This window comes from Myotis davidii, unplaced genomic scaffold, assembly GCF_000327345.1.
Source record: "Myotis davidii unplaced genomic scaffold, ASM32734v1 scaffold821, whole genome shotgun sequence".
Taxonomy (NCBI): Eukaryota; Metazoa; Chordata; class Mammalia; order Chiroptera; family Vespertilionidae; genus Myotis; species Myotis davidii.
The window spans coordinates 2,474,364-2,486,022 of record NW_006295269.1 but is presented as its reverse complement, the minus strand read 5'-3'; the positions used below and the strand labels follow the sequence as shown (position 1 = coordinate 2,486,022).

The window sequence follows — 11,659 nt, the reverse complement described above, 5'->3', positions numbered from 1 at the left end:
TGTGTCTGTAAAGATATTGCTACACCAAATGTCTGCAATTTTGCTGCCTATGGAGTCTTGTAGGATTTTTATGGTTTCCCATCTTACATTCAAGTCCTTTAGCCATTTTGAGTTTTTTTTTGCGTATGGTGTTAAATTGGTTGTCTAGTTTCTTTTTTTGCAAGTATCTGTCCAATTTTCCCAACACCATTTATTAAAGAGACTGTCTTGGCTCCATTATATGCTTTTGCCTCCTTTGTCAAATAGTAATTGAGACTAGTGGCTTGGGTTGATTCCTGGGTTCTCTGTTCTGTTCCATTGGTCTACATGTCTGTTCTTGTGCCAGTGCCAGGCAGTTTTGAGAACAGTGGCTTAGTAACATAGCTTGATATCTGGTATTGAGATCCCACCTACTTTGTTCTTCTTTCTCAGGATAGCTGTGGCTATTCGGGGTCTTTTTTTAGAGTAAAAGCTTTTTTAATGCACTGCACATTTCAAACACAAATTTGACTGTAGACGAGACCTGGCCCATGGAGGCTATTGTGTGACCTCTATGCCAGCGGCCACCAGCCTTTTGGACCTCACGGACCACCAGTGGTCTGCGGGCCAGCGGTTGGCGACCACTGCTCTATGCTACAATCGCCCACCATGGCCATTTCTATAAGGATTTAAGTAAGCCCTCAGAAAATACAAGTTCATGTGTACTAGAGCCCAAAGAATGAACGCTAAACACAGCCCCTTCCAAGAAGGGGGTCTTCTAAGTTTGACAAATCTTTTAAAACGGTGGGCCTCTAAGGAGATGAACTGACGAGTCTGGTGGGAGTTAAACTGCCTAGGTGTGAATTTTACCTCCACCATTTTCTTACCTCTGCACCCAATTTTCCTCTTTTGAGAAATGACTGAGTGGTATCTGCTTTATCCGGTTCTAAGGATTAAATGAAGCGATTCAGATGAAATACTTAGTAAATGCTACACACTTGTTTCGACTCCTCCCCGTCCTCATCTTCCTCTTCCTGCTGCTGCCACTACTGACCCAGCCTCCCCTTTTTTCTCTCGTTCCAGGTTCCTGAGCCCCTTCAACATGATCCTTGGGGGGATTGTGGTGGTGCTCGTGTTCACAGGATTTGTGTGGGCCGCCCACAATAAAGACGTCCTCCGCCGGATGAAGAAGCGGTACCCCACGACCTTCGTCATGGTGGTCATGGTGGCGAGCTACTTCCTCATCTCCATGTTCGGGGGGGTCATGGTCTTCGTGTTCGGCATCACTTTCCCTTTGTTGTGTGAGTGAGCCAGAACTGACTTTCCTTACATTGTAAAAAACGTGGGAGGGATTGTTCAGTGGGGATTACATAACCTGTTTCTTTTGTTAATTTAAACTATTTATTGTTGAACGTATTACATCATAACCTGTTTCTTACGTCTGAAAAATTACCAGAATTTCTGAAATAGCAGATCCAGGCCAGTAGTACATTAATTCTACAAATATGTACTGGGTACCTGCTCAGTGCCAGACCTCTTCTGGGGACACAACAGTAAACAAAAGAAATACAACTCCCCAGCCACGGCAGGCAGGGGCCCAGCGACATTGGGCTGCAGATCTGCCTGAGAGGGGTCTGCTGTCCGTCTTCACGCCACTCACACAGTCCTCACTCGGGAGTGGATGGCTGTCATTGGGAAGCACCTGCTTAACTCTCTGCTGCCCGGGAGATCATGAGGCAGCGCTTCGAGCCGCCCACCGGAAATTTCTCTTCGAGTGCACTTTCTCAAATAAGTGTTCTCTAGCGAGAGAAAAAAGATCATTATTGGTGTGGAAAGTTTTATAAGCCTATAGAAATAGCTGGCCCAGAAATCGATACCAAGTGCTCCGGTTCTGGTGAGGGGTAGGTAGTTTGTAAGTTATTTGTTGTTTTCTTTTTAACTGAGATTCCAGGCACATGAAGCCTGAAATAGAGAATATATCAAGTTCAGTCTCATTGGCAGAAATCTGATTAAAATTCTAATGTATTAAGTGACAGGAACATCTCTTTAACTTTTAATAGCATTTCACATGTGCATTATTCCATTAAGTAAAATCAATTGGTGTTGCGTTAGATTAAGAATATTTATAGATGAATCCCACACAATATTTGACAAAATACTTAAACCAGCAAATTCCGACTTTTTGAAATATTCTTCACGCTTTCCTTATGTGCTAGAGGCTGGGTCAGTATTTCAGTGATTCTGCTTAGACACACAGCTTGTTAACTTGAGCACCTTCCACCTCAGAGCCTGAGACAGGCAGTGTAGTGAGAGTTATCATAGGCAGCCAGTCAAAGGTCTTGATTTCTATTCCTACACCTGCTGGAAACCAGCCATGTGATTTGGATCAGGCATACGATATGGGCTGTAGTTCACACATTCTATAAACTACAGGAAATTAGACAAGATAAGTGGTTCCCAAACTTCAATGATTATGAGAATCACCCAGGATGCTTTATAAAAATATAAAATTTCCAACCGTATTTTTTAAAAAAAAATATTTTTATTGATTTCATAGAGGAAGGGAGAGGGAGAGAGATAGAAACATCAATGATGAGAGAGAATCACTGATCAGCTGCTCCTGCACGCTCCACACTGGGGATTGAGCCTGCAACCCAGGCATGTGCCGTGACCTCCTGGATCACAGGTCGATGCTCAATCACTTAAGGCAGGCTAGTCGGGCAAATCTGTTTCTTAATAAACAAACTTTGGTAATTCTCAGTGATGAAGCAAATTTGGGGAACATGAGGTACATTAAATCTAAAAAGGTGTCACCTCAGGTGGTTGGGCATCCGTGCACCGAAAGGTTATGGGCTCCATCCGTTAGGGGCGTGCAGGAGGAAGCCCATCAATGTTATGCTCTCATATGGGTGTTTCTCTCTTCTTCCTTCCTCTCTCTAAAAATCAATAAGCTACTTTTAAAAATCTACAGAACTGTTAGTTTTGGTCTATAAATCTATGTCTAACACTTCAGAAAACTGCCAATTGGCTGGGCTTCACCACACATCCCTGGTCAGCTCAGAGCCAAGCTTAAAGTTCCTCTCTGGACACGCTGTGCGAGGCGGGCTCGGCTGTGGCTGGAGCATGTAGGCGGCTTTGAATGCCAGGATTGCAGTAGCAGCTGGAAGGTGGCGGCATCCGTGCAGTTGGGAAGAGTGTGGCTGCTGGGCCGCATCCTTCCTGCTGAAGGCAATCCCTTTCTTTGCATGAGAAGAAAACGCCCTCTGAGGCTTCTGTGCCGTCCGAGTGGCATGTGAGGGTTTGGATGGGTTAGAGAACCGGTGGACTCCAGCCGAGGAAGGCGGGACGGAGGGGAGGAGAGCGTGTGCTGTGGGTGGGAGGGAGGCAGCTCACGTGTCTCCATGTCTCCCCTCTCCGCAGTGATGTTCATCCATGCCTCGCTCAGGCTGCGCAACCTCAAGAACAAGCTGGAGAATAAGATGGAGGGCATCGGCCTGAAGAGGACGCCCATGGGCATCGTGCTGGACGCCCTGGAGCAGCAGGAAGAAAGCCTGGGCAAGCTCACCGACTATCTCAGCAAAGCGAAGGAGTGAACGGGCGGCCGGGCGAGGGCTGCCGCAGAGCGCCAGGTGCAGCTGCCTCGTCCAGACCCGCTTTCTGTTTGTATCTTGAGATGAGGGGGGACATTCCACCCAGCAATTGGCCCGCATGCATCTGCAGGCCAAACTCTTAACACCTCTGTTGTTACAGAGAGAGGGCCCAGGAACCGAAAGAAACCCCCTCCCAGCCTGTCTGAACTTTCAACTATGTTTATGAAAACTGATAGGAAATGGAGCACACTTATGTCCGCAGGGGAATAAAAGAAAATACAGGAATTGGTTGTACAGCCACAATACAGTTATAGGGAAAAAAAGCAACTGTAGAGTTCAAGGCAATGAGTAAATGGAAAGACTGATCACGTAGATAATGACATGCATCAGCCTGTTCAATCCCCCAGCATCCTCCAAATGTATTCCCCTGGATTATGTGTGGGCTATGACTTAGTTTAGTGTTTATTGTTTTAAAATAAAAAATGATCTCTATCCTTTTGCCTCCTGTTTGACATGCAGAGGAAACTGGACAAACCAGTTGTTTATATTTTGTTTACAAATATAAAGATAGCTGTTTCGGAGAATATTTTGTCAAATTTTTGTAATTTTTGAAGTGCTAGTCATGTGTTTTTACCAGCAGGCATTTGCTGCAAACTGAATGTCATCTTCCTTAAGGCACTCACAGCTGTGTACCCTGTCTTCTTCTTTAAAAAGTAATAAACAAGTTATGTCTCTATTGGTTTCCCTCCGGCTGAATCAGGAAGACAGCTGAGCAGCACTCCCTGAGGGGGCGCGGTGCGTCCCAGAGTAAGAGGCCACCGCATTTTCATTTCTCAGCCAGCCTGCAGCCTTCATCTCTAGCACAGTGACGGCATCCCGACTTCACAGACATGGTCTAGGAATTGTACCCTGACCCGAATATGAAGAATAAAATGTTTCAAAGGTTTGTTTGTGAGACTTTATTTAATGCACATCTGTGTTAAATGTCTAAGAAACTCGGGGACAACTTGGTTTTATAAATGATATACTACACAGTAAATACTCATATTACATTTCAAATACTGTTTAATAAAACCTTAGTACTTTATTATAAATTTCCAGTCTGAATAAAATTGAATTCCAATGGGATCCTTTTAAAATTTTTAAATAATTTTTTCATTTTTCAATTAAAGTTTACATTATATTATTTCATGGGTACACCCCAGTGATTAGACATTACATAACTTATTTTTAAAAATATATTTTATTGATTTCTTACAGAGAGGAATAGAGAGTTAGAAACATCAATGAGAGAGAAACATTGATCAGCTGCCTCCTGCACACTCCCTACTGGGGATGTGCCGGCAACCAAGGTACATGCCCTTGACCGGAATCGAACCTGGGACCCTTGAGTCCACAGGCTGATGCTCTGTCCATTGAGCCAAACCGGTTAGGCCACACATAACTTATTAAGTGATCATCCTGATATATCTCACGCCCATCTGACACCATACATAGTTATTATAATATTATTGGCTATATTCCCTAGGCTGTACTTTACATCCCTATGACTATTTTGTAACTACCAATTTATACTTTTTAATCCCTTCACCTTTTTACCCATCCCCCAACCCTCTCATCTGGCAACCGTCAAAACGTTCTCTGTGTCTATGAGTCTGTTTCTGTTCTGCTTGTTCATTTGTTTTGTTTTTCAGATTCAATTGTTGATAGATATGTATTTATTGTCATTTTATTCATATTTTTAAAGATTCTTTCTTTGTAACTTTTTGCATTTTAATTATGATGTGTCTTGGTGTGGCCTCTTTGAGTTTATCTTGTTTGGAACTCTTTGTGCTTCTTGGACTTGTATGTCTATTTCCTTCACCAATTTAGGAAAGTTTTCTGTCATTATGTTTTCAAATTGTTTTTCAATTTCTTGCTCTCTTCTCCCCTGACACCCCCATGATGTGAATGTTGGTGTGCTTGAAGTTGTCCCAGAGTCTCCTTATAGTATCCTCATTTTGGGGAGGGATTCTTTTTCCTATTTGCTGTTCTGATTGGATATTTTTTGCTTCCTCATGTTCCAAATCCCTGATTTGATTCTTGGTTTCATCAATTCTATTGTTGATTCCCTATAAATTACTCTTCATTTCAGTTAGTGTATCCTTTATTTCTGACGCATTCTTTTTAATGGTCCCATATCCTTTTTCATGCTGTTGAAGTTCTCACTAAGTTCACTGAGCATCCTTATAACCAGTGTTTTGAGCTCTGCATCGATTAGCCTGCTTGTCTCCATTTTGTTTAGTTCTTTTTTGGAGCTTTGTTCTGTCCTTTCATTTGGTGGCTCTTTGTCTCCTCATTTGGCAGCCTCCCTGTGTTTGCTTCTATGTATTAGATTGAGCTGCTCTGTCTCCCTGGCTTGGTAGACTGGCCTAATGTAGTAGGTGTCCTGTAGGGCCCAGTGGCAGGGCCTCCCCGTTCATCTGAGCTGGGCACTCCAGGTGTGTGCCTCAAGCCCTGTGTGGGCTGTGTATACCCTCCTGTTGTAGTTAAGCCATGATTGCTGTTGGCATGTCAATAGCAGGGATTTAGCCCCAGGCTGATCAGTTGCAAGGACTGGCTGTGAGCACTGGAGGATCAGCAGTGCAGGGGCCCACCCCAAGGAGCAGGACCTACTTCATCTGGGCTCTGGTGACTGCTGAGTCCACCCTTGAGCGTGTCCCTTGTGGAGGTAGTTGGGCGGTGCTTTGATGTGGCCTGAAGCTGTCAACCAGGTACCATGGCTTTGGGGCCTCCTAAGAGGTGCAGGCCAAGTTCAGTCACTGCCTGTGTTCTGTCTGGGGCCTCTTGGCACGAACTACAAAGCGATCTGCAGATGGCTGCTACTTGTGCTGGGCTTAGAGGTGCCCAGGCAAGGCCAAGCTGTGAACCAAGGCTGGCTGCTGCTAGTGCTGGGCCTGGAGCCACTTAGTGAGAGGTACACCGAGGCCAGATATTTCTTGTTTGAGAGATTTTAGGAAAGTCTGAGGCATGAGCCAAGATAGGCCATTTGTATGGAAAAGCCACTGGAAACAGCTTGGGTGGGCCTACAAGTTGGCTGGGGCTGGGTTTGGTGGAATCACCAGGGTGAGGCAAACAGTGTGAGACAGGTTGATGGAATCCCAGATATGGCAGCTGCCCGCCAGCTCTGTGGAGAAAGGGCTCATCAAAGGAACAATGGCCTCTGCCTGCACTTCTGTCTGAGAAAGCCACCCCTCCAGCCCTGATGCCAGAGAATTCAGTTCCTCCCTGTCTGTACCTGGTACCCTTCAAGCTGCTGCCCCAGTGCTGGAGCTGAGTGGTGAGTCTGAGTAAGTCTGTGTGTGGATCCTTTAGAGGAACATCTGGAACTCCAGTAGCCCTCTGTCTCCCTCAGCCACAATCCCTGCTGGTTGTTACAGCCAGAAGTTATGGGGACTTTTCTTCCTGGCATTGGAACCCTGGGCCAGGGAGCCTGGTATGGGACCGAGACCCCTTGCTCCTCAGAGGGGACCTCTGCAACTGAGATATCCCTCCCGACTTTTATCTGCCACATGTGGATGTGGGCCCAGTCTAGTCCACGTCTCCATTTCTCCTACCAGTCTCGATGTGGCTTCTTCTACTTATCCTTACTTGTAGGACTTCATTCAGCTTGATTGCAGGTGGTTCTGAATGATGGTCTCTCTATAGTTTAGTTGTAATTTTGATGTCCCAATGAGGTCCTTTTTAAAACCTGACCTGGGTTTATACACATTTTAGCCACTTCCATTTTCTACATGATGTTTTCTGCTGACTAAACACAATAAACTTGGAGAAAGTGACAAGTTGAAATTGGAAAATGTACTCATTTTAATTAGTAATAGTGTCGATTCTAGAAAAGTAACATGTGAATGCTCTAAACTATTACATTTTTTCTATTTTTATAACATTTTCTATAAGTACACAAAGTTGCTAGATAGCATACACTTTCTAAAAATGCCCTGGGTTTTTGTTACATTCCATTTTTAGAGGATGCACTCAGATCCATGATAAAATGCAGACATCATGTGATTATTATCTTTGGAAAACCTATCCTCAGTATTTGGTCTCTTCACAGTAGTAACTTGGCTACCCACTTTGTGCAGGATCTGCTATCACTAACATGTCATAAAATGTTAGATTGTGAGTATTTCGAAATGGCAGTAATAGCCCCTGGGCCTCCATGCCCACTTCACATCACCTATCTAAACAGGCAGGGTGATAACTCAGTGATCCCCCTCTCAATCAGGCAAGAAGCAAACATTTTGGGGGAAATTATTACATTTTAAAAACAAATTGAAGTCTTCAATGTAGAGATTTTTAGCGAGGGAGTGGGTCAATAGAAAAAGCATAATGTGAACAATTTCACCTGTCTCTCGACAAAACCTTGCATTCAGACAATAACTGTCCCTACGTGTTTGGAAATAGGGAAGGTTTTGTGTATATAAAGGGTTTATTTTCTCCATTGTGTTTTCTGGAAACACTTTGTTTTCTCCATGTCCTCTGGCTTACACATTCTGCTCCTCACAGATACTTCTATCAGAAGTGTATCCCAAAGCCCCAGGAGAATGGCCGAGGGAGAAAGCCAGGCGTGGCTGGAAACTGGAAACCTCAATGGATTCTGAGAGAGGAGCTAATTAAAGATTCTTCCATTTCAAAGCAGCAGAAGGGCCTGGAGCTCAAGTCACCCACCACATTTCCAGAGATGAAACATGAGTTGTTCCTTTAAGACACTGTGTGGTGAATTACAGCACAGGAGATGGAAGGTGAAAAAAAATGGAACTATACTACTAACACTTCTATAGTATTTATTGTTACTTAGCAGAAGAAAAGTACAGTAAAACGAATGTTTACAAAAAATGTTGTTTTTTTTTTAACTTTTGTGCTGGGAGCATGACTAAATTTCACAATAGTTACTCAAACTGATGGCAAGTAGAAAATGTTGCCCCTGAATATCACTATTTAGTCTCCTTCCCCTTCCTTGTCAGCCACATACTGGCATGTGCCAAGCATTTTGCCTTTTATAAAATTCTTCCATCAGACGTTAGCGTTGTTCCCATCCCACCTGGATCTGGAACCACGCTGCTGATACAGCCTCAAGCTCCAGTCCCAGTCCTCATTCCAATTCCTGTTCTTCTAGGTTAGGCTGTGGCCTCTTATTCCAGTTCTTTTGGCAGTTGCACCTGTGATTTAAGCATTTGAAGGAAAGGGGAAGAATTAATCCTGGAAATTCAAGAGCTTTACAGCAAAAATAACATTTACATGCCTCAACCGATGTACACTGGAGTAGAAATTCTGGCTGGAGAGCCCCTGAATTCATGATAAAACACCCACAGGCCCCTTCACTGGGCATCTGCTGAAGCTGGGAGCTGACCCAGGGCTGTGCGCACACAATGAAGCATGTCATAGAAGCGAGGCTGCGTGCCCTCGTCGCCTGGTCACCTCCTGGGACTAGCACTAGCCTGTGGTGTTGGGCGTCAGCTTTCTCAGGTGTAAGATGACGCTAGCAGCATCTAACTCACAAGGCTATCTTAAGGATCGGGTAATATATGACAAATTAGTAATTAATGTTCACAGTTATTTTTCCCCTTTGTTTTTAATTGCAGCTTACATTCAATATTACTCTGCATTAGTTCCAGATGTGCAGCATAGTGGTTAGACAATCATGTACTGTACAGAGTGGTTCTCCCTGGATATTTCAAGTACCCATCTGAACACAGTTATTAAGATGATATTGACCATATTCCCTCTGCTGTGCTTTCATCCCTGTGACTGTTCTGTAACGACCAATCTGTACTTCTTAATTCCTTCACTTTTGTCACCCAGTCCCTCAACCCTCCCCTCTCTTCTCTGTATCTATGAGTCTGTTTCCATTTCGTTTGTTTGTTTATTTTATAACACATATTTTTAAAAACATTTTCTCATTTTTTCCTTGTAAAGAGGTACAGGCTCAGACAGGGTACATAACTTGCTTAAGGCCACACAGCGGGAAGTGGCAGAGCGGGGTTTGAACCCAGGTCAGTCTGATTTCAGTACTTATATCTCAACCACCAAAAAATACCACCACACCCATATACATTATTTTAACAACCCATCTTTCCTGTGGGAAGCATGGTCCTACTTTGGTGCTCACTAAAATTTAAAAACAAAATGTTATTCACAAAAGAGAAGCTTAAGTCTGGCTGCAAATGAGCTTGTAGCTTTGCTTCACAGGAACGACTTAAGGCCAGTTCTTCAGGGGTGCCATGTGGTGTTGTATCTTCAGAGGGTGACTCATCCATCGCGTACCCACCACCTTCCAGAGGACGCTGGAGAGGGCCGGTGGCCCGCAGCGTTTGAATAATAATGACCGAGGCTGTTTCTTCTGTGTGGCCCATGCCCACCTGCCCATGTGATGACCCATCCTGGCCATCTGCTATGGCCTCTCTTGCAGCTGGTTCTCTGCCCATGACCTTTGACTAGAAAAGTTCCCCCACATCCTGCCCGCAGAGAGGACTCTGATGTGCTGCTGCCTCACAACCTTCAGACCGCAGCCCTTCGCGCGGGCGGCCTGGCCTCCCCTCCCCAGCGCCAGGCTCGCGGAGGGAGCCGTGACTGCACTCAGCAGGGCTTACGGGGAGAACACCAACAGCGAGGAACCAAGGAGCAAAATAGCTGCAAAGCTGCAATAAATGAGTAAGACAGTGTGTTCTCTGTGTTGTTGAGTGGAAATAAGAACACATTTTATATAGCACTATTCTCAATACATGTTCATATGCACAACAGGGCTCCAAATTAATAAAAAATATTTTAAAAGCAAAATGTGGCACCGACCCAGTAGTAAGCCAGAGCCATTTATTTTAAAATAGAACCAGGTGGGTAGTCCAGGTCCTGGCAACAGCGGGAGTGAGCCACGACATGACCGGTGGCTGGCTGCTTGGGGAAGAAGTAGCAAAGCAGACTTCTTACTTCCTACTTCAACATTTCCCCTTTGATTTGCCTGTGATATGGGATATTAAACAAATAAAACTATAAAAGCAGCCAGAAAATATAGGCAAATCTGTATATATAAAAGGCTAATATGCAAAGTGTCCCCTCGGGAGTTCAACTGGGAGACCGGGAGCTGGATCACTTGCTATGAGGTGTGCTAACCACCAGGGGGTGGTGCGGAATGAAGGAAGGCCCTGGCCAGCAGTCGACAGCTAGGGAAGGGAAGCCCTTCCCAGTCAGGACACATGCCCGGGTTGCAGCTCAATCCTTAGTGTGGGGCGTGCAGGAGGCAGCCGATCAATGATTCTCTCTCATCATTGAAGTTTTTATCTCTCTCTTCCTCTCCTGTCTTCTCTGTAATTAATAAAAACATATTAAAATTAAAAAAAGAGAACTCTGGGCCTTAGACCTGAAGGTGTGCAGGAATGGAGACAGTGGGGAAACGGGAGGGGGAACAATGACAGGCCTAAAGAAAGAGCTCAACCTGGGAAAGGGAGCCTCAGGGGTTGTCCCACAGTATGTGGTCATTGAAACAAGGGGAGGAGGTAAGACGGGAAAGAGGAGAAAATCACAGGAGAGGATCTGGAGAACCTTGTTAAAGAGAGAAGGTCTTATAAATGAGACGTGGGAGAAATGGCCAGAGTTGGCGATGAGGCTCGAGAGTCTAGAATCTTACATTCTGTGACCATAAGGACTGTTTTGACTACAGCAGCTGCTCACACTGTTACACCAAAGCCTTTCCCAGTGTCTGTAGGCGCCAGCTGGAAGCAGTGCTGGGATGCACAGAGGCAAACCCAAAGGGGATGAGAGAATGCTGAAGGTACCTTGTTTGGCACAGAAACTTGCATGTAAATTACGCGCAGGTGGCCTCTGAGAAGAGTGTAAATACTCATCTTAGATGGTGAGCAGTAAACGGACCACAGAATTTTCAAATGAGAGGAAACCATGCATTTGCTTTGAGGGATAAGCCTGTACAAGCCTAATGTCTTTGTTTTGTACTACTATCCTATCTAATAAAAGAGAAACATGGTAATTGGCGTATGGCCGCTACCCTTCCCATTGGCTAATCATCAAGATATGCAAATTAACTGCCAGCCAAGATGGCGGCCGGCAGCCAGGCAGCTTGA

At 44.7% G+C, this 11,659-nt stretch overlaps 2 protein-coding genes across 2 annotated transcripts in view; one reads left to right on the top strand and one right to left on the bottom strand.

Annotated features, from left to right (window-relative positions):
• Positions 1–4,284, top strand: part of ARL6IP5 (ADP ribosylation factor like GTPase 6 interacting protein 5) — a 23,144-nt gene extending 18,860 nt beyond the window's left edge. Inside the window, exons 2-3 of the mRNA XM_006769939.2 lie at positions 1,042–1,259; positions 3,379–4,284. Coding sequence (XP_006770002.1) covers positions 1,042–1,259; positions 3,379–3,551 — 391 coding nt within the window. The 3' untranslated portion in view covers positions 3,552–4,284. The remainder of the gene's footprint in view (positions 1–1,041; positions 1,260–3,378) is intronic.
• A 4,070-nt stretch (positions 4,285–8,354) lies between these two features.
• Positions 8,355–11,659, bottom strand: part of LMOD3 (leiomodin 3) — an 11,925-nt gene continuing 8,620 nt past the window's right edge. The window contains exon 3 of the mRNA XM_006769949.2: positions 8,355–8,746. Within this exon, the coding sequence (XP_006770012.2) occupies positions 8,720–8,746 (27 nt within the window). The 3' untranslated portion in view covers positions 8,355–8,719. The remainder of the gene's footprint in view (positions 8,747–11,659) is intronic.